This window comes from Haliaeetus leucocephalus, unplaced genomic scaffold (assembly GCF_000737465.1).
Source record: "Haliaeetus leucocephalus isolate CR32 unplaced genomic scaffold, Haliaeetus_leucocephalus-4.0 Scaffold334, whole genome shotgun sequence".
In the NCBI taxonomy this organism is placed as follows: domain Eukaryota; kingdom Metazoa; phylum Chordata; class Aves; order Accipitriformes; family Accipitridae; genus Haliaeetus; species Haliaeetus leucocephalus.
Genome location: NW_010972770.1, coordinates 8,036 through 34,348, shown reverse-complemented (window position 1 = coordinate 34,348; position 26,313 = coordinate 8,036). Strand labels below are relative to the sequence as shown.

General features: G+C 41.4%; 1 protein-coding gene across 1 annotated transcript in view; it reads right to left on the bottom strand.

Moving 5' to 3' along the window:
- The window catches only part of LOC104834313 (coiled-coil domain-containing protein 144A-like), a gene marked incomplete at its 3' end in the record, with an annotated part of 42,141 nt that extends 15,905 nt beyond the window's left edge, over positions 1-26,236 (bottom strand). The window contains 20 exon segments of the mRNA XM_010571501.1: positions 1,291-1,376; positions 5,743-5,787; positions 5,879-5,945; positions 6,049-6,077; positions 7,723-7,834; positions 8,999-9,060; positions 10,672-10,822; positions 11,546-12,116; positions 12,118-12,212; positions 12,215-12,386; positions 12,388-12,553; positions 12,908-12,968; positions 14,244-14,316; positions 14,396-14,429; positions 20,948-21,096; positions 21,855-21,992; positions 22,511-22,617; positions 22,725-22,898; positions 23,143-23,257; positions 26,034-26,236. Coding sequence (XP_010569803.1) covers positions 1,291-1,376; positions 5,743-5,787; positions 5,879-5,945; positions 6,049-6,077; positions 7,723-7,834; positions 8,999-9,060; positions 10,672-10,822; positions 11,546-12,116; positions 12,118-12,212; positions 12,215-12,386; positions 12,388-12,553; positions 12,908-12,968; positions 14,244-14,316; positions 14,396-14,429; positions 20,948-21,096; positions 21,855-21,992; positions 22,511-22,617; positions 22,725-22,898; positions 23,143-23,257; positions 26,034-26,236 — 2,610 coding nt within the window.
- Between the last annotated feature and the right edge of the window lie 77 nt (positions 26,237-26,313).

The following is a 26,313-nucleotide window of genomic DNA, read 5'->3' as shown; positions in this document are numbered from 1 at the left end:
CCTACATTTTCCCCACTCTCCTTCTTCCATCATTCTCTACTGCCTGGCATTTTACAGTCCCCTGCCAGCTGAGCTAATACAATGTGAATGAACATGACAAGCTTTTACTGTCCACCATACGGAAAACTGGCTAAGTAAGGACTATTTCTTCACCTAAGACTCAGAAATACTAAATTCCATTCCAAGCTCCAAAGAAAAGGACCTACTAGGAAAACCTGTCCATTCCTTCCCTTATCCCCAAAACCAGGATCCCAAGCTTGTATGAAAACTGTACCATGCCTCAATCCCACCCAGTCTCCTGACATCCCTGACCCCATGCTCTGTTTTTCAACAGTCCTGACTGCTCCTGTCATGTGTCACGCTCCTCCCAACATGCTCCTTCTCCATGTGCCTCCTTAGCTCACGGTCCCTTCTACTTAGGGCCTGCAGCCTTGGTGTCCCAATGGGCTACGACCGTCCAACTCCTCGCTCTCTCTTCTCCCTCTGCAAAAATTCCTCCTTTCAGAACAGGGAAGGAGCACCTCAGCCAGCCACCATCTGCCTCGGCCTCTCCATTCCCAAGTTCGTTGCCCAACTACTACCACCTGTCAATAGGCTTAAGTTCTGTGCTCTGCCTATTGAAATTAAACAAGACCTTCTTTCATGGTGACAGGATGCGGGCTGGAAATCATTTGATCCACTGTCCCTTGACATGTTACAGAAGACTCCAGACCCCTCTATCCAGCCCTGTCCTCTGTGCCAAACACAGACTGCCTGCCTTATTCCCCTCTAGAACGCCCTCTGAAAAACAAACGCTTTTCAAACACTTACTAACATGGTCAAACAAGCGCATATTTTGCAGAGGCAGTGAAAGCATCAGAAACCTCACCAAATGTCAAGTTTTTTTGTTTGATCTTTCTCTTACAAAGAGGAAGATCAGGCAGTTTAATCCAACAGATCAGCATATTATAGACAAATCTCCTTCTTCACTTGAATGTGCATTTTGCACAGGGAAAACAAATGCATTTGACTGCACTGTTTCTCAGCACCACATAAAAGGAAAAACACTGATCAAAATTTAAGCAAAGCAGCTGGAAACAATCAGTATAACAGCAAGTATCCAACACAATGACAAGGATTTTACCCTGCCATAAGACGACTTTTTCCAACTTTACTTCAGACTATAATACAACCATAATCTACAGGACTCTCCTTTCAGCTCTATTCACTGACCGGTAAGTTTTCTTTACCTTAGTGTACACTACAATTTACCAATTCAGACTCTAATTTAGAATACTTAGTTTTACATACCTGTGCCCTATAATTTTCAATGGCATCCTTGATGTCTTCTTTTTCAGCTGATGATGACATATGAAAGGTAGATCCTGAGTACTCATCTACAGTGAAAACCACATTTAGTTTTTTTATAACCAGCATGACTTAATACTACTTATTTACACCTCAAGCGCATCTTGAATCACCATATTTGGGAGAAAAATCGTAACACAGAATAACACATTCCCTCAAATTTGTGAGGTCCTAGAGAGAAAATTGTCATAATACAGATTTTTAAGATGCATCTGTGAGAATTCCTTTCTTCTAGGGCATTTTACTTTTTAATGTATAAAGGGAATTTGCTGAAAATCACTATAATGGTCACAAATAAACCACTCTTCTTTCTTAAAGGTGTGTGATCTCTCTCTCTCTCTCTGACACTGTGCGTGCCATGCAGTAACTAGCTACATTACTCCAGCAAATTTAATTTCCCTATGTATTGTGCACAGAAAATCAGGAACGACAAAATCACAGGCTTGAAATCTTTAAGGCCCCAGTTCTAATCCATGCATGAAACAATGATCTGTCTCTAGACATGGATCTGGACTGAGTATTTTAGTCAAACTGCTGCCTCGTCTGTTGCAGAAGACACAGATGGGACACTGAATGAGAGACAGGCTTGTGAAATGTTGAAACAACCCATGATCTGGACATTTCACTTGTACTGTTGAGAACTGCATTCCACCCTTTCCTCTCTCAGAATTTCTAAGTAATATTTGACAGGTCACAAACTCCTCAGAAGCAGTCACTCAGTCTGGGCTCCCCATTATGGGGTGCCTACCTTGAATCTCTGTTATATCTGAGAATTGGATTCCAGATAGTCCCAGATACAATTTAGAAGCAGCAACTCATTGTCATTGTTTGTATGGAAGGCACACTGAACACTTTTAAGTATCAAGTATTCAGAAAGAAACAAGTCCCAGCAGCTCAAGTGTGGGATCTAAAAACAGAGATGGAGGTTTTCACCTTAATCACTCTGCACCTCCTTTCCCGCTCCATAATTCTATGGTTTCTGCGCAGTCACCTTTCTATAGGCAAAGCTTCACTGCTAAAGAGGGACACAATACTCTTTCTACAAGAAAAGCGAGCAAGACAGGGAGAAAATAGGTATCCTCATAAAAATACAAAAGGGTCCAGTATTAATGAGTCACAGGGCCAACCTCACTTCTGGCATTTTCTGCTTTAGGTGACTCCTTTTGCAAGCTTTCATTTCTTGAAGGGGATTACATTAAGATACAAGCTTAGAATTACAAATCATTATGTCTGAATTGGGAACCTAACCTCATCAGTCAGTCATACAGGTCTCCAGAGGTTGATTCTAACCTCAAGTTATACAGTGTGAAATAACAATCTTCTCCTCCCACCTCAATCACTGGTGGGTGCAATTTCCTAGACTTTTGTGAATTTGTTTTTTGGGTTTTTTTAGAACAAGGCATTTCCCAACACATGCTAGTCATTAGTGGCTTGACAGCCCTTATTTCACAGGGTTGTTATGATGATCTATTGATGACTATGATACTCGTCAGACTGTCTGAAATGCATCATAGATAATAACATACCCTTATACCTAAGGATAATGTTCTATAAGGAAAACAGGCATTTTTCCCCTTTTCTTGTTTTTCAAGATCACAGAGTAGATTTAGCCTTTTACTGATACTTGTAGAGAGCTCAAGCTCTTTGCTGGTGCAACGAAGGCTCCAACCAGCATTAGAAATAGAGGACAGATGTGCTGGTGGTCAAAGCACATTTGTAGATAGCACCATAAAGAGTGTCATAAATTATCAATACCAAGATGCTTGGAGTAAGTAAACACTTAGCTTCTATACAAATAACATCCATAATTTGGAGATCAACATTGTCCTTTCCTCCAATAGTTATGCATAGTTTTTGTAGATGGGTCCTTGTCCCTCTTACTAGAATTGTAATGTGGCTGGAGAATTTGAACCAGCAAGTCCCTCCCTCACTAAGCACACAGTTCGGGGAGTGCCAACTGGAAGGGGTGGCCAGAAGCTTTGGAGCCTGATGAAATCCAAGAGAAGTATCTGTACAAACGTCACATTGATTTGTAACACTCTTTCAGAAAACAAAAGGAAAAGCACTCAAGAGAGTAGAACTAGGCAGACAGGCACCCAGTATGCTGGTAATTTACACATAAGCCTCTTGGGTGGTAACAATACCTCCTAGAATGAGAAGAGTCTAGACATACCAGTGTGCTCAGAGCTTCTACTGCCCCTAGAAGCCTCTCCACCCCAAGTACAGCAGGGGGTGGTCAATCTCTCAGATATATGGGGCTGCTCCTATACCATTTTCATAAAGGTACACTTGCCAGATTTCTTCTGTCACTTCATCAGTGTTCATTCAGGTCACAAACTGCAACATGCATGCAGCTTCCTACCATACAACTTGATATCTGTGATTACTCCCACCACGTAACATGGACACTACAATTTTGCTTAAAAGACAGACTATTTTGTGGATGCAGGAGAGCTGTGACACCTTTCCTGAAGAATACTGCACAACACTGACTGAATAAGCTTTTCTGGTCAACTATATCTGCCTGAAAGTTGGATAAAAGCAGACTTGCCAGCACTCAGTTTTGTACTGACTTTCTAAACAATGCAATTCACATTCTCTGTTCAGAGTATGTAGGTATCTTAATGTTTTGGATTCTGTTTCAGAGTCCAGACACTTTAAGCAAAAGCAACCCAAACTCCTATTCACTCTTGCCCACCATGGTCAATAGTAAAGTTTTCAGTAGCAGCTGTTTAAGTCTGAAGTCTCAATCTTTAGATAAGATTTTAGGATCTTTGGAGCCCGTAAGATTTTTTTTTTCCATAGGGTTTTTATCAATCTTGAAATTTCTGTTCAACAGCCACAGAACAAGGAAAAAGGCAGGAAAGATGAAAGGCAACAATATTCTTTCATCTGCAAAATTCCAGTTCTCATGGTGTCAGTAACTCTAGTCAGTAATTATTTTTCCAGCTGCTGGAAAAATAATTCAAAAACATGAACATATAAATACACAGAAATCCCTGTGCATACAAAAGACACAAATCCCACACCTTTTTACTCTGCCTGCTCCCTAGCGGGTATCGAAAGATGACTTTTAGTCTTCTTTCCAATTAACCTTTACCTCTCCACTCTCTCCCGAGATTTCCCTCCTCATAAATTGTCTTACGTAATGACTTTCTGCAGATTACAGTGCAAAGCAGCTACTCTTCTATACAGAAAACATGAGAAGACCACTACTTAATTTTGACCTCAAAATAGATTTTAAGAAGTTATTACTATGACACAGTAACAAAGTAAATAGAATGACAAATTTCAGCTCTCATTCAACATTTAATTGTGCAAGATACTGCACCTGTTTTCCAGATTTATGAAATAAACTTGTGAAGGATGGCATTCAACCTTTTCAGTTAGAAGCATTTGTGCCGCAGGAATCATGATTCTTTGCTGAAGCAATCTAAATTGCTTAAACCCAAATCCAAACATAAAAGTTTGAAAGAAATTTTCACATGTACTTCTTAACACCTGATCTTCAAGATAACACATGGGTAAAAAACAACATGACAGAAATGAATAAAGACACACAGGAAAAATAGCTGACATGAAATGACCTATGAAAAGGCAGTCTTTACTTTCTGTGATTTTTAATATTCTATTATAACATACTGGTCCACTATGGGGCCACATTTCACATTACTGTATAATACAGACAAAACCAAAACTCATGTTTTAACTGAGCAACTTTTAACAAACCTCTATGCATCTTACAAAAACACTATCACTGCAAAATAAAGGGCAAAAGAGGACCTGTTGTTGCTTACCCATTGCAAATACATGAGAGAGAGAAGAACAAGAGGAGGAGTGAGATATTTTTCCTACAGAGAAGTTTAATCTCCAATATTGTCAAAAGAACAACAGTAATTTCCCCCCCCCCCCAAAACAAGTATGCCAAAGAACTTGGAACTATTTGTATTCTATACTTAGAAGTTACAAGTTCACTTGCCTACATATCTGTTCACCTCTCTCTGCTTTATATTTTCAACAGCTGATTGTAGAAACTCTAAAACCTGAATGGGGAATTGTTTCTCATCTCATTAAAAAATATAGAAATCAATAAACATTAGAACAAAGGAACTAAAAAAACCACATTAAGGTCATATATCCTCTCTCTAATATATAGTGGACCAGCTAGCTGCTTCACTTAGGGAGCAGGTATGGTGGAGGAAGCCTACATCACGGAAGGGTTATTTACAGTGTTGAATGGCAGACTCGAAGGAGCACACACATGCATAGAGGCATATTTCAGTAGACCTTCTGCTCCCAGAACACCTTGCTAGAACCTTTAATTCAATATTAGGAAAAAATTTGCAAGTACAATGTGCCTGTCCATAAAAACACTACAAAGACTGTTACGAATACCTTCAATATCCTCTGCACCTCCTAAACCAAATTCCTCCAATAGATCTGCAAAACAAATAAATCAGATGCTTTATTTAATACGCCTATCCAGAAAGATTATGAAGCTGAACCCAGAACCACACGAAGCGAACATTACCTGATTTCTGCTGCCTTTTTTTAGGAGAGGTTTCCTTCATTTCCAAAACAGATTCAGAAGTCTTCAGCTATGAAAGACACAATCCAATGATAAAAAAAACAAATTTAAAGTAACTGCATACTACTTAATAAGTAGAACAAGTAGTCAGTCTGACATGAACAAATACTTACTGGGGAATTGTTGGGTTTCTCCGAAAAGCCTGGAGGTGAAAAATGTTTTGGGAAGTGTTAATTTATTTAATTGAAGGTATCTTTTACTCCATTCAATATCAGTAGTTTGTACAATTAAGTAATAGCTGCAAGCATTATTTCATTGAGAGTACGATACCCAACATTCAGTTCACCTCATCATAGAGCATTTGTATTAGTATACACGAAATGGAGAATGCATACTTCCTATCGTGCACCTTGGATTTAAAAAATAATCATCACAGAACTAGGACAATTCACGTGAAGCAGTAAGGTCATGCTTGTTAACAGCACAAGATCAAAAACATTTAGTCCTTTTGAGGAGCTGAATCCTGCTTTCTAAAAAGATTATTTCAAAAGCCAAAGTGGGTCTGCTGTAATGAACAATCATAAAACAGTCCAACAGCACTATGACTGTGATTATTCTATAAGCCTTTAATGTTGAGGAGTATTTTCCTTTCCATTGATGGGACAGAGAAAGCATGGGCGCATCTACAGAAACCTCATACATGTGTCCTTCAATGAGGTAAAAATCAAGCTAGTTCTCATCAGATTGTTCTGGTTTAGCTTGCAAGGAGACAAAAGAAACAAATGTTGCTTGGTTGTAATCTGTATTTATAGCATAGTTCCAAATACTTTTTTTTTTTTTTTAATTTTTGTCCAACATTAAATAATTTCCAAACCGACACTGTCTACTGGCCCACCTATATTTTTCAAATCCTCTGCTTTAGTCATCTTACAGTTTGAGTCCTCTCATGAAAGAAGTATATGAAATGTTATTAAGAATGGCTCCACAGCAAAATTTTTGTATTTAAAAAAAATTATTAAAAAGCAAACAATATTTGATTTTAGGAAACTTGGTGGTCTAGCAGAATGGAAATACCTTAGAAAGATTACCATAATCACCTTTTACACCCTTTTCACACTGATTTTAAACTTACCTTAATAGCATCATAAGAAGCAGACTTCCATGACAACTACTCAACAAGTAGATTTACAAGCTCCCAGGAGCTTGTAAAGTTTTGCTTCCAGCTTACTAAACTAAAACTGCATTAGCTTCTTCAGCTCTTCTGTTGTACCTATACTACAAGCAGGATTGGCAAGCCATTTGTTAAAGGAGAAATCCTTCAGAAAAGAGTTCTACTTCCCTGCCATCCTACACTCAAGATGCTCAAGAGACAGTGTCACAAACTACAGGCAGAAACCCTTAGCAACAAAACCTAAACTTTTAGTCACATTTTAGCTACTAGGCAAAGCACAACAGAAAGCTATCAAAAACTAAGCTAAGGGAAAAAAAAAAAAATATTAGCCAGATCATAGCTTTCTTCTGCCACATTATCACTAAGAATGTTTAAATGTTCAGACAGGTCAGTCCTAAACCACATACACTTTCATCACTATGCAACAAAAACCTGAATCCAAAAAAATACAGACATGTCCAAAGAACACATCTAATGCAAACAAGACAACTTCCTTTACAAACTGCCCAGCAAGTGCTGTGATAACTGGTGTTAACTAACAAATACTAAGCACTTCATCACTTCATTGCTATAGCACACACCTACATCATAGCAGCATTCCTAACACAGACACTGCTAAAGTTTAGTTTAGCCTATAAAGGCTTACAGACAAACTTTTACTCCACAAGGAAATTACCATTGTCACGTTCCCCTGAAACAATCTGTAAGCATGCTCCGTGTCTGTCTGCAGCCGGGAGCAACACGCCAGACGATACTTTTCTCAGACTTCCAGAATCCGTCTGTATAACCTAAAACACATGCATAAGAATTGGTATAAATGCATTTTCAACTCATTTCTATGCAAAAAAGCTCCTGCTAAGTCAATGTGCATAGCATGGTATCAAGTATATTAGAGATACAAAAACCTTTGATAAGACCCTTGGAAAGGACACATCAAGACATAGTCTATTGGAAATCACAGCAGTTGTGCATGTTTTCAGATCTCGGGCAAAAACCTCACAACTCATCTAAACTATTCCGCCACACTGATAAACCTTGACAAACCAGACAGCCACAAAAGAGAATTAACATGGTAACTCAAGATGTGGGCTGTGAACCAATAACTGCAGCTCTGTGGTGATCCAACTTTTGTACTGAACTTGCACCTGACATTCAAGCATTCAAGTTTATGCTTATGTTCCCTAGGCATGTATCCTGCAGTGGCGAGTGAACACATCACTACTCCCAATCGCAAGGGTGATTTGGGTTGAACAAAGACTAGCAAGGCAAAGCTTGCAGAAACTAAGGCTACCTAAAAAAACTAATAATATATGTCTTGTATTTTGAAGAAGAGGTGGGGAAGAGTTCGTTTTGCCTCAGAAGAAAGCCAGAGGGGGTTAGCTACAGACCCGGTTCATTTTCTTCTAGCCCAGTATCACAGACAGAAAGAACTGAAAGGGCAAACACAGCCAGCATGCGTGGTATCTCTGTCGGACATGACTTTCAAAAAGGGCTGAAGTACACCTACAAAAGGTAGAGAGGATCTATTCAGAAGCAGCTAACCATCTAGGCTGGAGACCCTAAGGGCAACCACTGACCAGGTCAGTAGAATAGAGCTATCTGGTGAAAAAGCAACAATCCTGCCAGACCCTGTGAAAAGCTCAGAGTATTTTCAACAGCAAGAAACTTCACTGCTTCAAGACTATACTAGAAACCAAACTCAAAGGCCAGTTGTCATGAGACCCAAGTTGTTAGCTTAACCTAACTTCATCCCAATCCTAACTGAACAGACGGCCTAGAGCAGAAGTATTTCAAGGGTCCCCAGTTACAAACATATGGCAGAAGCAGGAAAAGAGGAAATAAGCCTCATCAACAGCAGGGCCCAAGTCAAAAGCAAGCTCTCAAGTGCTTCTGGATCTTACTCCTCCCCTCCCCTCCCTGGTGGAAGCCCCTGTATCCTTCACGGAAAGTACCTCAGAGTCCCAGGGAGATTCAGCATCTTCCTCTTCCTCTGCTCCCACTGCTGGCAGGGCACCTACAAACAAGGTAAGAAGTGAGACACCAAGTGCTTATATTTCACTCTACTTTTCCCCATCAGTCAAGCATTGCATCCAAAAGATGTGCAGTGGTTCTATTGCTGAGGACAAACTAAGAGCAAGTGTTATTCAAGGGTTTCTCCACACCCAGCCACATAGTGGTATTTCCTTTACACTGCCACCTCCTCTTGCCTCTTTTCCAGCAGAAGACAGCTATGCACAACAGCTGACACAGCTACAAGCAACACCCAACACATGTTTGGATAGCATTCAGGAGGGGACTCCAGCACGCTGCAGTCCTGTGGTATACAGAGTTTACGTCACCGGCTCTCCAGCCTACAGCTCCAGAATTTGGCATTTACTACCGCTTTCCACTGTACAGGAGGTACTGTACAAACACTACCCAAAACATCCTCATGCTAACATCACCAAAATCACCAAGAGACAATGCTCCTTTTGCAGGAAAGAGCAGGAAAGATCTTCACTGACAGAGACTTGTTATACCCAGCACCTTCCCAGAAGCTGGACACCTAAACATTGCCATTTAAAAATAGAGTAGAGGCTCACAGCTCAAACACTCACCCCAAACACACAAAAGCAGTTTCTCTCTCAGGGGGTTAACATTCAAATCTCTCTTCTACCAGATGAGCATAAGGCTTGGTCTCAGTGGGTTCCTGGCCAGATTAATTTCTCTGTTTTAAGCTACTCCATTAGGTAAAACTGATTCAGGATTCACTTGTGTGGAGACATGCACACAAAGAAGGGGGAAGGAGCTGGAGACCAGTGAGGGCACCCACCCCAGAAAAGGGCAATTGCTCATTCCAACCTGGGCTCTGACTACTTATACCACGCCAAATGCACGCTTATGGTAAACTGCAGAGACAGAAGAGCATGTGTAGGCACAACACTTGAATATAGCAGGTTCTGCCAGGCTCCCTGTGTAGCATTTGATCAGCAGCCACACATGCTCTGGTAACATCTACCACACCAAGCTACTCTCTGGAGACGGACAATGGAAACAGTACCTCTTCCTCCTGCTCTGAGACTCAAGGTGAGTACCACAGTGCTCAACTCTGACCAACCTGGTAACACTTTAAAGCACACACAAGTGTGGCACTGGAGAGACCTTCTACATTTTAAAACTGGACAAGGTGAGGCACTGGAACAGAACAGCTTTCTCAGCTTGACTCAAATCTTTCCCAGGCTTCAGCCAAGAACAATCACAGCTTTTCCTACAAGGAATACAGCTTTTCAATCCAACGGTATGGGCCAGAAAGGGGAATACTACTGTCACATGCAAGACACTGTAGTCGTCCTCCTCTTTTTCATCAGTGCATACTGTTCAGATCACTTCAGGGAGAACACAGCAACAAAAGCAAGAATGGCACTTGCTTCACATAGCATCATTTGGAATCCAACACCACAACTTCAGTTCTTCAAGAACAAATGAAAAGGAACAAAAGCTCTTTCCTTCTCTGCCAATGCCCACTAGGATTCACAGGCCAGGGAAAAATTTGCTATCTCAGAAGTCAATCACCATTTTAGTTCATTTACTGTGCATTAATATTCATAGAGGAAGAACTGGATCAGTATTTACTAATTTCTCTCACCAGTGTTGTCTTTTGAAGCACTGTGGACTTAATGGCCATCATTACAAATAGAATTTTTCACACCCTCAACAACTGCAGTTTGGAGCTCTTCACCAGTATCTTCCTTCTCCTGCTCCTCCTCCTCCTCTTCTTCCCATTCAGGTGATTCTGCCTAAAAGAAATTGACCAAGACAGCTGGAAAGAGCAGAAACAAGCATCTTCTTCACCATCCATCAACAACTTGAAAAATACTTTTCTTGTGTAAGGCAAAAGGGAAACTGCGTTGAGCTTTGTTTTACAACGCCTTCAGTTTTTCCATGACAATCTATATGAGTAGAGAGCAATGCCTAATGTCATTAAGTCTCACCCCTGGTTCTGCAAAGCCCCTGAGAAGCACCTCCTAATGTCAGTCTAACTAGCTTCATTTAAGTTACATCACTCTGGAACACATTCCTTCTTTTTCCCTACCTTGCCCCAAGGGAAATCACTAGCTTCCTGCTCTCAATCTTATTCAAACTTATTTTTGTTTCCTCACTTTCAGCCACCACACCATGAATTTTTACTAAATGGCAGTAAATCTTCACAGATAAAATCTGTACAGACAACTGAGAAAAATGTAATTGATTCCAGAAAAAGTCTCCTGCCTATTCTTTTTTCCTGCAAAACTACTGTAACCAACAGAAGAAAGTATTGAAAATACTGCCTGATATTATTCTTATACCTAAGAAACTGCTTTGGCTAGGAGTAAGACATTTTCTAATTTCAAAAAAAGGATGATCAAAAGACAGATATATGTGAAGAATAAGTATTAACAGAAATCCAGTTTACCATTTGTTTCTTACCTATAATACCCTTAGAAAATATCCTTGTGATTGAATCATCCCTATATACTTACTTTGGTGCTTGAGTGAAATGCTGCTTTTAAATTTTCTTCATGCCTATTTAAGCACAAGTTTTCACTTTCTTGTTTCAGTGCTTCACAGACTTTATCATCTACCTCTTCAGATTGCTCTTCTTCAGTATCTTCATCATCCACACGTTCAAGAATGACAGGGTTCGGTCTTTGACTTTCAAGCCTCGGGTTTTTTGCTGCTGACCAAGAATTATCACCACTTTCAAAGCCATCACTGAAGCTTGACTTTTTCTCCTTAAGACCACAACTATCTGAGAGAGGCTGAGGTATCTCTTTTTTCCAGTCTGTCGTTTCAGAGTCTGCAAAACAGGAGTCAGCATTTCTGTGAAACTTCTCCTGTATCATGCTTTTCCTGTTCCAGCTTTCTTGCGTATCTTGCAAATTATTTAGATTTTGAAAGACAGCTTGTTTTGGTACTGACTTGCAAGATACTTCATTATTCATTATCTTTGGAGACATGGCAATTGCATCTTCTTGCGACCTTTCATAACACCCAGCTATAAAAGACACAGGAGTATCAACAGATTCCTCCACCTTTTCATGAAGTTCTTTACTTATCATCATCATCACAGACATCTCCAGTTCCACACCAAGCTTCTCCTTCATACTTAGTGTTACTAAAATACTCCAATTTCTGATTGATTTCCCCCCTTTAGGTTCTGTTTTCTCCCCCTGCTCCTCCTCCAATATGTCATTAGACTGAGTTTCTTCATCTTCCAGATCCTCCTCCTCCTTTTCATCTTGTGTAAGATCCTCGTCCTCCTCCTCTTCTTCCTCTGCCTCCTCATAATCTTCATCATCATCTCCTTCATTTTCATCATCTTTCCTCCTCCTCCGATTCTTCTTCCTCCAGGTTGCTTGCATCTGAGACGTCTTGACTCAACAGTTCTCCACGTTCTCCTCTGTTCAGGTTTGCATCCGACGGGGTTCTTTGTTTGAGGCTTTTCTTTGGTGACTTGGGACTTTCAATTCTAGAACCATCACCATCATCTTAAAGCACAAGAAAAAGAACAATGCATGTGAACAAAAGGAGTTATGTAAATAGCAATAGGCATGTTACCAGATTAATGCACAGGAGAGGAGTCATCTGGGAATGTCTGGAAAAGGAGCCAGGTAAGGGATGGGCAGGATGGACGAAGGACTTGACCGGGGACAAAGGCTTAGGAGGGGATTAATATCTTCATTTTAATGATACAACTTATTTTTTTCTGAAATTGCCAAGTGCTGTGTTTTCAAAATGCTACTTTTCTCACTTGCTATAGCAAAAAAAAATTATAAAAATACTACTTAGCAAGTCTACTTTTATGTATCAGTATATCATACAATCCTTTCCAAATAGCTTACTGTTTTTCTTGAACTGCTGGGAAACGTTCATTAACAGTGTCAAGTTTGGCTTCTGCAGCTTCTGTAAATAAAGAATTATTTTAGCAATTTTTTTTTTTTTTTTGAACAGCAACGACAACAAATCTTTTGTTCACATCAAATCTTGAACAGTAAATATAATCAGGCTGTCCTTTTGGTAGTGCTCAGGTGCTGGCTCCATCCTATACTTCTAACTACACAAACACTCCCCACATATGCAATTCAGTGAGTACTTCACGCCAAAACACTGTGCAGGCACCCTTCTGCAAATTGTTTCTAAAACTATGTTCACATGCATAACAGTTCTAAAAATCTGTTTTTAATATCTCTCATACTTAAGTAAAATTCAGCCATATTTTAAGATTGCAGTTTCGGGATGCTTACTTGCAAATGTGCACAACACGAGTAACTGTTAAGATCCCTAGACTTAATGCATAAATTAGTCCCTGCAAGTACACTTACCAAAATATCCCTAAATTTCAAAATCATGCCAGAAAAAAACGCATCATTTCTATTTAAATCAGTGCAAGAAAATGAAATCATGTTAAAACTAAACATGCTTGCATCTCCAGCATTCCAGAGTGGGTTCAACTACCACACTCAGGTTCCTCATCACTGCAGAATCCCAGTGCAACAGAATAGATGCTCCAGACATCACTGCAGAAGTTGATAATTCTTCATAACATTAGTAAAAACAGTAGGCACAAGAGCTTGTAGCTGTCAAAAAGAATACTACTCAAGCATTCAAAAAAAAAAAAAAAGGGAAAACATGCAGTGTGAGACTACATGCAAGCACAGAATGCCATCTCATAGAAGAAAAAGACGACCCATTTGAGTAACTCATCCATTGAGCGCTCTTGAGGAACCTGACGAGGAGGAAAGGAGAACTAGGTGATGAAGGATTTCAGTAGATCTTGATAAATAAACGCCCTTTTTCTTTATCAGTTTGGATTCTATCACCAAATTTACAGGAAACAATAACAATGTTTGGAGATGAACAGAACAGGTTATAATAGTAACTTACAAACTTTTAGGGCCTGCAAGTCTGACTCAAATGAACAAGAACAAATAAAAGAATGCAGCTGTTTATCTCGTCACCTATTGCTCTTTTGCCCCAAACCACAAGTCTACTGCATGCTCTCCCACAGCTACAGGTCTTTCAGGAAAAACTCACAGCAGAAGAAAGGCTGGCAGGCCAGAGACTGCTTCTAAGGAGAAAACAATATTGGCTGGAACTGCAGTTTCTTTCAATCCCAGAGAAAACTTGCCTTCAAATCACTAATTTTTACAGGACAGTCTTCCTGTAAAAGCAGCATACCTTGGGAGTAAAATCAAGTTCTTCTTCCTCAGAAGTATGCCAACTGTCATCACTCCCTTCTTTCTCAGAGCTTCTTAAAAAGCAAAGCAAAATGAGTACTGTGTCTCTCAAATCATTCCTCAGGTAACTGTGAGGTATTTTTAAAGTCTCACCTTATTGAGTCTCCTTGGGAAAAGTCATCTATTGCTGTTCAAACATTAATTGACATGTTGAAATTAGATTTGGCATGCTAAAAATTAACCAGTACATATAAACATTTAACATGGACAACTCTACAGGTCATAACAGAATGAAACTTTGGGTACTCAATTCAACACAAGACAGCATGAATGAATATATTTCCAAAACAACTGCTTTTTTGAGCCATACTGAATTAAAAACAACAAAAACAAAAAAGACCAGACTTGTATCTCCTTCGGATTCTTACACCTAGAAGATTAACAAACATCTCTAAACTAAAAAAAACCAATAGCATAGCATGAATAAGCTATGTTCGCAAACAGTTAAACTGGCGGTAGCTTAGCAAGACAGTAAGTAAATGAACCTCCTAAGTACTCCTATTACACACATGAGTACACATCACATGCAGAGATTTTTACTGTTTTCTGTGACGTTATGCATATAACATTATGCTGTATACTACACTATCTGCTGCTCTACCTAATGACAGATTATTCTGAAAAGGTAAAGAAAATCAAAAAGCAACATCAAGATCTAAAGCTTATCCCCAGGTAGAATAATCACCAGCCGTTCTCTACACTGCACCAAAAAGCGTATTCAACAGACAAAAGGGGCATAATCAGGGCATTCTATACTACACTCCAAGTATTCATCAGTGTTATGAAGGCAACCTGCACATAGGATCATAGGATAAATCAGGTCAGAAGGGACATCAGGAAGTCTCCTAGCCAACTGCCTCCTCAAAGCAGGCTCAGCTATGAGGTCAGATAAGGTTGCTTAGGGCTTTATCGAGTCTGGTCTTGAACACCTCCGAGGAGGGAGACTATACAACCTCTTTGTTCTACTGTCCTTATCATGGTAAAGCTCCTCACACCCAATTAGAAACTCTCATGTTTCCATTTATGCCTCTTGTATCTCTGCCTCCTGTCAGGCAGTACTGGGAAGCACTGGGCTTTGTCTTCTCAGATGTACTGGAAGCTGCTGCTAGGTCCTCTTCCAAGTCGCCTCTTCTCTAGGCTGAACAAGCCCTGTTTCCTCAGCCTCTCCTCAAAGGGCAAGTACTCCTGCCTCTGATGAGTCTGATGGCCCTCCACTGAACTTGCTCACTGTTGAAACACCAATCTCTCTTGCACTGAGGGCTCAAAGTTATAGCCAGGGAGCTGGACACAATCCAGTGAGTGCCAAGTAGGAGCGGACAATCACTTTCCTCAAACTTTTGGCTATGCTGCTTTCAATACAGCCAAGGACACTGTTGACCTTCTCAGTTGCCAGGGCACTCTGCTGGCTCATGCTCAGCTCACTCTCTGCCAAGACCCTCTGGGCCTTCTCAGCAAAGCAGCTCTCCAGCCAGGCAGTCCCAGCATGTTTTGTAGCAAGTGGTTGTTCCTTTCCATGTGCAGGACTTGGCATTTGCCCTTGCTGAATTTTCTAAGACAGGCCTGACAGTCCAGTTACCCAGCTTTTCAAGGCCCCTCTGAATGGCAGCACTGCCCTGAAGCATATCTACCGATTCCCCCGATTTGAGGCCACTTGCAAACTCAATGAGAGTGCACTCTAGCACATCACTGATGTACTAAAGAAATCTGAACTCTAGGAATCCAGCCTAAAGAGTGCTAAAACCTCTCAACTATCAACAACCAAGATGAAATAAAAGGGGTCTTCAATTCCCAGTACAGGAGGGAAAAAACAAACAATATAATCTCCACACAGTAGCTATTTCAGTGTTCCTCAAGTTCTTGATAACTAATTCTTGTTAACTATCATAACAAAATGAAGTTGCTTATGAACAGGAGACTGGTAACCTTCCATAAATTCACACGATGACAACCAAACCAAGGTCTTCAAAGGAAAAGAAAACAAAGGCATACCATGCCTGAAGACATCTCCTCTACTACCAGTAAACCACAAATAAGCATGGAAATTTTGTCCTAAAGACAGGGTTTATGTGGAAACTTTGATGAGTACATCTCCTGACCTGAACAGGGCTTTCAGACAATGAAATACAGCGTACGTGTTCAGTGTAGACATGTCATGTAGACAAAACCTAGAGGCTGAAACTTCCAGTGGGAGGACAAGCTAAAACAGTCAAAATACCAACACAGTCTCTGATTTTTAATGTTTCCTATTACAAACACATAATATTTAAAAATAATAATTAGTTCCACATACCACAGTTTTCTGTTAACTCACTTAGTACCAGCAGTCTAAGCTACCTGCTAACCTCCCAAACTGAATAAAAATCTGTCTCTCAGACTGAGTGGATAGGGTGGAGCAATCAGTTATAAACTCTTGACAGGTGACTTCAGTTATATTTTCAATTAGCATAGTTATAATTAGTCAAACCAGCTGAGTAAGTTATCTGAACTTTTGCTTTCAATGCATAGTAACTTTAAGCAATGATCAAAACCAGATCACATTGTCCTTTAGAAAGCAAGAGAGAAAGTTCATGAGCTAGCTTTCAGACAGACCCTGATGCCCTACCATAGAAATGACATCTAGAAAAGCAGTCTCTGGGGATTGCTTGTTTCCACTTCAATTGAAGTCCATTTCCATTTTGGAGTAACAGAAGAGCATATTTTAGAAAAAAAATTATTTACTATCACTAATGACACAAAGCAAACACTCAAGTCAATAATAAAGGACCCATGCAAAACATGCAAACAACTAAAAAGCACCTAAAGCCTGCTCTCAAATCTAATTTATAAAACCAAAACCATCAAAATAGGGACCTCCAGGATAATAAACATCATAGATGTGTCTATATTTGTATATTGTACAACATGTTTCGTATTTGAAATGCTACTGTATAGAATACCTTTCCTTGATTTTCCTGTTCTCGATGTCTGGTTAGGAGATTGTTGCATTCCTATATCCATTTATGAAAAGGCATGGAAAGGACAGATGAAACAATGACATCAGAATAAATTTGAATCCCCAGAAATTTGGAAAACATAAGCAGTACATCAGCAAAGCTATAGCAACGGGAAAACATACTGTGACTATCAGCCTACTCTATGGTTATAAGCGCTAGAAACAAAACCAATCACGATCTACAGAACTCTCCTGTCAAGGGACAGTGTCAGTGTAACTTAATTTACTTGCTCCATGTAAAATACCCATATTCCAATATTTTGAAATACTGAAACAGATTATCAGAAATTTACTCTACTGCCAACTTTCGATTTCCCTCAACTTGACTAGTCCTTGTCTAACAGACTGCAAATGCAATTCCTTCATATTTGTAGAGCACTTCATACATACAGCACACTTAAAATCCCTCCCTCTAAGCATCCCAAAAATCCTTAGGTGCCAACAACTAAACTTTGGAGATACACTATCCAGAAATTTTGAAGGAAATCTTGGTTCTCAGTACTCACATCACCATGCGACTTTGAGCCATTACGTTATTTACACTCACTCATCTCAAGTTACAGTTTTAGCATGTTTGTTATCCCTCACTAAAAAAGCAACCCAGAAACCTGTTGCCTTAAAGCAGCTCACCTTAATAGTTGTGTCAGTTAGTGCCTAATGCAAACGTAGGCCCCTCCTACCTCAGTTTGAAGATAGGAGATTTCTGCTTAAATTGATTTGACCATGCTGAACTGTTCAGATACAGAAGTTATGCCACCAGCCAGAATGCAGACACAACAAGCACTCAGAATGAATACCCTGTTCCCCCAGGGCTATAAGGCAGGCCACAACTGGACCAGAACAGGTATGTTGACTGGTATGAGCGTCATGCATGTGTGTTTGTGTGTGTACGCATGTCTGTGTGGTATGGAAGAGAAGTTTTAGAATATAAATCACTATCCACCTGCTCTACCCATCCTACTTAATAAAGTTTTATATTTTAAGTCAACGAATGGTGCGGTTCTGTTATTGCAGCTACCCAACACCAAATTTCTTCATGACAAGGCCATAACATTTGTCTTGGAGCGGAAGGAAGGGAGGCCTGCTTATATTGATTTTACCGCAAATTCGTGGAATGGATGTGGCAAAAGGCCTCCTATCAAAAACATACACTTAAAAGAGTTAAGAAAGGACCTCAAGATGGTTTCTCATCCCTTGTCCGTTTCTCAGTTTTCTTAAAAGGTGATACAGGACAACTTTTCCTGACCTCAGGAGATATAAATCACGCTGAAGCACTCAATTCTTTTCAAGAGCTCTACAATAAAAAAAACCAAACAACGGCTTCGGTAGGGACTCAGGGAAACACTGAAGGAACAATACACTAATATGCAGTGCAGTAGTTAAAAAAAGCTGCCACTGCAGACATACTAGAAATCTGAATCCCTGCCTTTAGAAAAATTGCATAATTATTATTATTTTTTGCCAAAGAAATTCCAACTTCAAATCTAAAAAGTCTGTCATTCAGTATGCTAGGGCTGGAAGCCATTCATTTGGAGGTTTTTGCAAACCTGTCCATGATTAATAAAGAGATTCAGGTTCTGTCAAAAAGTAAACATTCAAATAAGTATGAGCCAACTCCTTAAATATGCTGACTTGCTCGTTAGAGGAGAATACTTTGAAGAATGTTCAACAAGTGCAAAAGCAGCAAAAGGAATAAGGACAACACTGAAGACCCCAGAAAAATAGTACAGAAGAGCAAAAGAAAAGAATTCTGAAGTGGGTGTTTCTCTGGTTGCTCAAGATCATCCCAGCTTCTCCTCTAACAGAGGCTTCAAAGCCTGTTACTGCAGCATATCAAAGGGACTCTCGTGACGCAGGACCTGTGCTTTGTGGGTGCAAGCCAGAGACTGCAGAGTTAATGCCAATAAATGCTCCCTACATGCTACTAATCTCTCTCGCTTAACACACTGGGGTCATCTTTTAAGAGACTGAGCACAAGGAGAAAAGGGTTCGTACTACTCAGAAGAAAAACAAGCCCTACTAGAAATAGACTGAGAACACAGCATGCTCTTTCTCCTCCGAAGTCCTTAACCCACGTAATATTCTCTTCACACTTACTATGCCTCTTCAAATGTAGATAAGAAGTAAAGATTTCCCATTATATTGGGGATTTATATTAGTTGTACTATAATTTTCAAGGCATGGGGCAAATTATTTGGTTCCAGAACCCATACTTCACTGAGAGTATGTCAGATTTGGAATCACACAACAGTGTTATTTTGCAAGCCATGTATTTTAAAATAACCCAGGCCTGTCAGCCATTACAATGTGGTACCACAGCAATTATCTACACGCACAGGAGGCCGTAACGGAGAGTGCTGTTTGGGTGAAAGCAACATTATGCTGATTATACTACCTGTACCGAGCCCTTTCCAAAAAAATAAAGGAAAAAAAAAAAAAATCTTCCTTCACTCTATCAAGAACTTTACAAATCTCCGACTAGATCAAAGCAACTGTTCCCACGTCAAAGGAACAAAAATTGGCTCTAAATTAAATTCCTATGTCTGGGAAAAGTCAATGAGGACAAATATCCCATGTTTTGCTCATATTTCTTGACATATTTAAAAAAGGAGTAATGAACTGTGTTTGAACACTGTCTACTGCCCACTTGCCACATAGTTCTGATAAAACACCCTCAAAAAACCAGAAAGAATAAAACTCCCCACTGTAGGGCCTCAGATGTAAAGTACAAGACAAACAATTTTAATTTAGATTAAAATATTAATTTTCTAAGATTCCTCTAGGGCTCTGTGAGCTCACAAGCATAGACTGGATTTAAAAAAAAAAAAAAAAAATCACTGAAGGAGGTAGTTTTTTGATCACAAGGCAATTTAATTGTTTTTCTGGATCACAAGGTAATATGGATTTTTTTTTAAAGCTTATTTCATAAAATTACTGAAAGTGGAAGAAAAGCATTATTTTTATTGTAAATCAAACTATGTCCAAGAAGACACAGTATACGCGGAGACTGCATTGTTGCTGCTAACAAAGTTACTTTTCCAAGACAATTTTTCCTCAATATGTCTCTACAGCACCTTCATGGAAACAATGGTAACTGATGCTGAGAAATAAGTTTACTCACTAAGAGGAGCTTAGTGCAGGTGAAACTATTAAAACAAAGACGCACAAACTCAGTGGAAATCAAGACGTATCTTCCTGCTAACTCATCTGTTGCTACCCAACTACAGAAATATGAACAACTACTCAGAATGAACCTACTGCTTTTGTAATTGGATTTTCACAAATCTGAATGGCCATCTATAGCTAAAAAGTACACACCTGAAAAACAAAAACACTCTCACCTAGTTCCTCCCCTATCCCCCTTCTCTCTCCCTCTAGGAAAACCTATACAGATGGGCAATCTGACAGGCAGAAGGCAACAACCCTGTAAGGGGATGTGTAGTGTTACACAAATAACAACTGCCTTCGCAGCCTGACAAGAAGCACCTCCAGCTAGCAACAAATAAGCACATTCACAAACTTCTTGTGCTACTCCATCTGATGCCTCCACTAAAGTCAATGGTGAACACAGTAAGTGCTAACAATACAAGCCACCTAAAAAAAAAGGCCATAATGATTTTCCTTATGAGCTCCTCCATGGTTAAGGATCCTACCTCCTCTGTCCACAGCAGGTGCACCCAACGTAAAGGCAGCAGCTCCTACCCGGTGAGGAGTGCTAGGTACCATGATGCCTTGTGCACCACCTGCCGAAGCTTCTCCTGTGTTTTCCCAGTCTGCATAGTCTGCCAGTTGTTTACTAAGACTACATAGAGAAAGAGAGGAAATATATTTGGTAAAAATAACCACATACTTGCATATACCATTTCAGAGAACAGTTAACAGCCACTTATTACCCATTCTACACATACTCATAGCCATATGAATTTGTATACTCATATGCATTTGCTAAGGGTAGTACACACAGAACTTATTGCATGACTATTACATACCTCAATATTCACTACAGTTGTGTTCATTCTAGAGATGCATATTCATACCTACGAAGTTAACAGCTCCTGCTTGGCACATTTTTTTCAGCCTAGCTTTTAAGCATACATAACCACGTTAGAGAAGGAACACCCACAGGTACAAAGCGACGCATAAGAGGAGTAAAACTGCTTAAGATTTTAAGAAAAGGGGTATCAGTTAGACCTCCTCTGAAACAAAAGGCTGGTAGTTCCTGGTCACTGTAGTGGAAGTCAGTAAGGACAATGGTGCTGGTCTGGGGAGAGGGGTTACATGCATTTCAGTTTGCCAAGTTCCACCTCTGGATAACTGTAGGGTACAGGCACTTTAAAGAGTTTACAAAACTTGAAATCTAACAGAGAGTTCTGGGTAGACATTTTCCTCAACTTCCAAATTAACACTAGACACAGCAATGATACGTATCAAGAGATGTCACTGAGCACAGCTTCAAGACAGGTCTCAACACACCATTAAACCTTGGTGCTGTTACCAAAAATGTTCAAAAGCCGCACTGATAACTGACAACCCGTTCTAATGATAAAGTTAAAAATTTACCTAGAATATCCATGAATAACAGCATAATCCTCAGCTGTCCATCCGTTAGTGTCCTTATGGGAAACATCAGCGCCATATTGAAGAAGAACTTTTATCAAATTAAGCTCCCCACCAGAAGCAGCAGTCATAAGTGGGGTTCTGAAACATCCAAAATACGGTATGAAATAGATCATTTTACACAGACACTGTAATTATTTTTATTCCTATTTGCTCTCAAAAAAGGTGTTTTCCCCATTACTTTAAAATGAACCAAAAAAAAGCAATTTTCATTAAGTATTAAGAGCAACAGTAAAACGGGAGAGAGATTCAAAACAATTAAGTGTTCAATCTTCAAGCTAAGCTTCCACATTGACAACACTTAACATACAAACTATGTTGCTACGCAGGAGATGGTTTTTCAAATTGAGGCAATGCTGCTGAGCTAACGGCATGTTTCCTGCCAGAAGGGCCATCCCAGACAATGCCTTCTTGCAATCCTCAATGCAGAAAGCATCAGCTGAGGTATGACAGCAGCCAATGCAGACTTGCTTTCACAAGTCACACTGAAATAGTTCCGTGTGGCTCCCTGCTTTTTTTCAGCGCTCATTCCCATGCCTCTCATCAATCCACCCTAAGGAATACTAGAGATCCATGTGGAGTTTTGACAAACCCCTCACCTTTCACACTGATCTCGAGCATGCACGTCAGCTCCTTTTTTAAGGAGAAACTCTACTATCTCTTCATGATGTTCAGAGACAGCAAGAATAAGCGGGGTACATCCCTCCTGAAAGGACAGATAAATGAAGTTAAAAATCAAAGTCACAAAACCCTTCAAGAGAAATAGTAATGCAACTTTTTGAAAGAACTTGCTTAACAAATATAAAAACTTACCTTACTCTGGGCATCAATATTGGCATTATGCTCAAGTAACAGCCCTGCTACAGATATATTAGGAGATATGACAGCAAGGTGAAGAGCAGTGTTGCCGTCAGCATCTGCCAGATTTGGGTCAGCACCATGCTGTAGCAGAACAGCCACACATTTTTCTTGCTGGCACTGTACTGCCTGGGAACAACACACAAAAAAAGGAAAAACTTCCAGCATTTACATTTCACTGTGTTACAACTCCCCAAGCTTCCCAACGCTGGAAAATAAGAGAACCTTCACAGATTAGCTAACATATGCCTATTCCACGCCTATCACAATATGCATGTTTCTACATAGGTCTATGTAAAGAATCCTGCAAGATACATCATTTAGTGCATAATCAATAAGCCCCACTTACAAGAACATAACACATTCCACATACCTTCATCAGTGGCGATCTGTTATCACTGTCAAAAAGATTTAGCTTACACTTGTTTTCTACTAGATATGTAACGACATCCACGTGGCCATTTGCACAAGCAAGATGCAGAGGTGTCCTAAAAATTAAATCAGCACAGACAGACAACCAAATAAATCATTTCAGGCTGTGATAAATGGATATGACCACAAGTTTCACTTTCCAAAAAGCAAGCTTAAGAAAAGATTTCTCATTCCATTACTAGTAACAGCAGTTGTACATCAAATGCCTGAGGCTGGCTAGCAAAAACCCTCCACAGTGTCTGCTTAGTAAGGTGACATTTCCTTCACTGTAGAACTGAATCTGCACAAAGAGATGCCTATGCCCAGGCATTGGTCACTGCCTCCAACAGGACGACACACATGGCACAGCAACAGAGACCAAAGCTTGGGAATCTGAGGACTATGGCAAGTAAACCTCTAGTTCTTCTATGATCATTCATGTGCCAGAAGTATATCAGAGATGGGATTTATAGCAAGAATATTAGTGTTTCCCTGCACTTTGAGAATTTCTGCTTTTTCTCTAGCTTGCTTACTACTGCAGCAAAACCAAGAACACGCACCAACATGCCTCTGGTAACACACAGCAAACTAGACAGCAGAACACTGCAATCCTGACTACAGGAAAGTAACATTTGACCTTCCTGATGCATGTAACTATCACAGTCATAAAAAGCTTACCACAGAGTAAGTCCTCTCCAAGGAGGGAATACTGTGTTTCCACAATACATGACCGGCATAAGAAAATGAAACTTTTTTCTTCAAGTTAAAGCCTTGCCAGAAAGAAAACAGATCCTTCAAACCACAGAACATCTTAGGTCTGATGTCAGTTAACCAGCCTACTTGTCCCCGAAGACACAATCACTCAGAAAGTCCTTGCATGTGTTTCCCCCTAAAGCACAGGCACAAAGCAGCAGAAGCTTCACTCTGTGCAGAAGGCAAAATGCCTGCTACTCTGCAGGACACCTGTCCCAACAGAGCAGGAGATAAGCTAGAAAACAGCCAGGACCCTCCTCCCTTGAAGGTGATGCAACAAAAATCCTGCAGTTCCTTAAGCACTGAGGGGAATGCCAGCAGTAGTTTTGAACCACATCACTGTGGGTAGGTCCTCCTCTGTATTTGGGAAAGCTCAACTAACCTTGCAATTGTTTTGGTACTTTGCTGAGAGACAGGAGCACAACAGCTCCCTGGCTAGGTGGGAACAGAAAGGGAGAGGTACAGAAATACAGTGGCACGTGATACAGAAACACAGCAATTTGTAATGCAGATACTGCTTGTTACCGGGCAGCTGATGAGCCTCCTCCATGGCAACAAGGATGAGGACAAGAAAAACACACAAAACTTCAAAGAACTTGTAGTGTCTTGCTACAGACAGGGAACTGACTGAAGCATCAACAGAAGGTCCCTCAAGAGCAACTACCACCACTTTTTGAGAAATTCCCTTATAAGTATGCGGGACCCTTCATCTCTGAAGAAATGACCGACTGAGATTACCTGAAAGCTAACCAGGACTGGTTATGAAGGAGTCCACGATCATCTAAAAGCTGCTACGCTACTACCAAGCACTAGGAAACATGACAAACCTGAAGAAGTCACTATCAGCTTTGCAAAGAAGCAAAGCCTTCAGAAAACCTGTGGACTCGTTGCTGCCCTCCTCAGCCAAGCCTCTCAGTCTGCCAACAGGAAAGGAGATGGCTCTGCCTGGAGCAAGGCCTGCCGAGCTCCACAGAAGACCCACTTCAGGGAACAGGCTGGCAGAGAACATCGGAGTGTTCACAGTTGCCTGTCCCTGCAAGAGGCCTCTAGTAACACCAAAGCTGTTCTGCCACCCAGCCTTCGGGATCCTGCCCAGACTCTGTTCCTCCTGCTGCTGCAATCCTATGCTTATCACCCATGGGGCAGAAGAGAACTGCTGATGCCTGAGCAGCAGCAAAACCACCCCACTGCGAGACCACAGGGAAACAGCAGGTTGGCAGCACTCACTTCCAATGGCGCTGGAGCCGCCAACCCAGCAGCTACAAGCCAAGCAATGAAAAGCTCTAGAGTTCACTCTGACAGGCAGCTGACATGGTAAATCCCTCCTAGCGATTAGCTTTGACCCAGGATTCGCGATTAGCTGGCACCATACGTCCAGTACTTCCAACTCTGTGCTGAGCTTTGCCCATCTCTTTCAGCAAGGCTGAAGGCTTTGCTAGACCACCTCTGAAAAGCTGCCTGCTCCTAAATGATACTGTTCCAAGGAAGCCCTATGGGCTACAGGACCCGCTTTTTGGAAGGAGCCTGGAGGGGCGATACTTGCCACGCCCCAGTGCAGGATTTTGCTTTTGGAGATGCTGAGAAGCAGAACTGAGATATTCACACGAACAAGGGCATTTTAGCCATTACTTCCCACGTGTCCTATTCTTCGCTTCTATTTCCAATGATGTCACCTCTTCCACTCCCTGGAGGACACAACGAAGCTTCGACTTCAAAGCGTGGTTGGAGAAGGGCCGCGAGGCTCCTTCTGCAACCCACCTTTGCCGGGCTGCTGCCAGCTCCCTTCCACTCCTGCGTCGTCGTCCCCCCCCGGCAAGGAAACAGGACTCCGGCAACGAGGGCACCGAGGAGGCCGGGGCAAAGGGGGTAAGGCAACACTGGGATGCCAGGCCGAATTCAAGGGGTTCTGCCGGCACAAGCCCGACTCCCACCCCCGGCCGAGGGCTGGGCTCGGCTATGGAGCCAGCCCTCCCGCTCCTCGCAGCGCCGCGGCCGTTCGCCCCCAGCGCCGCTGAGCTGCCGGGGGCCGCAGCGGCACCGCCGGGGACGGGACCCCCCCACCCCGCCTCAGCGCCCGCCCGGCGCTGCTCCCGCCCTTACCGCTCCGCCTTGTCCCGCCCGTCGACGCCGTATTTCTTCAGCCCCTGCCGCACCTGGGCCAGGTCGCCGCTGGCGGCCGCACGGTGCAGCTTGCCCAGGTCCTTCTGCCGGAGCTCGTAGGCACCGGCGGGGCAGGGCAGGGAGGCGCTGCCGGACGGCGGCTGCCCTTTCTTCTTCCTCGCGAACCCGAAGATCCTCTTCATCCCGCGGCAGGGACGCGGCCGCGGGCGCGGTCCCGCCTCAGGGGAGCGACGGCGGGAGGCGCCCGGCGGGCTGCGTC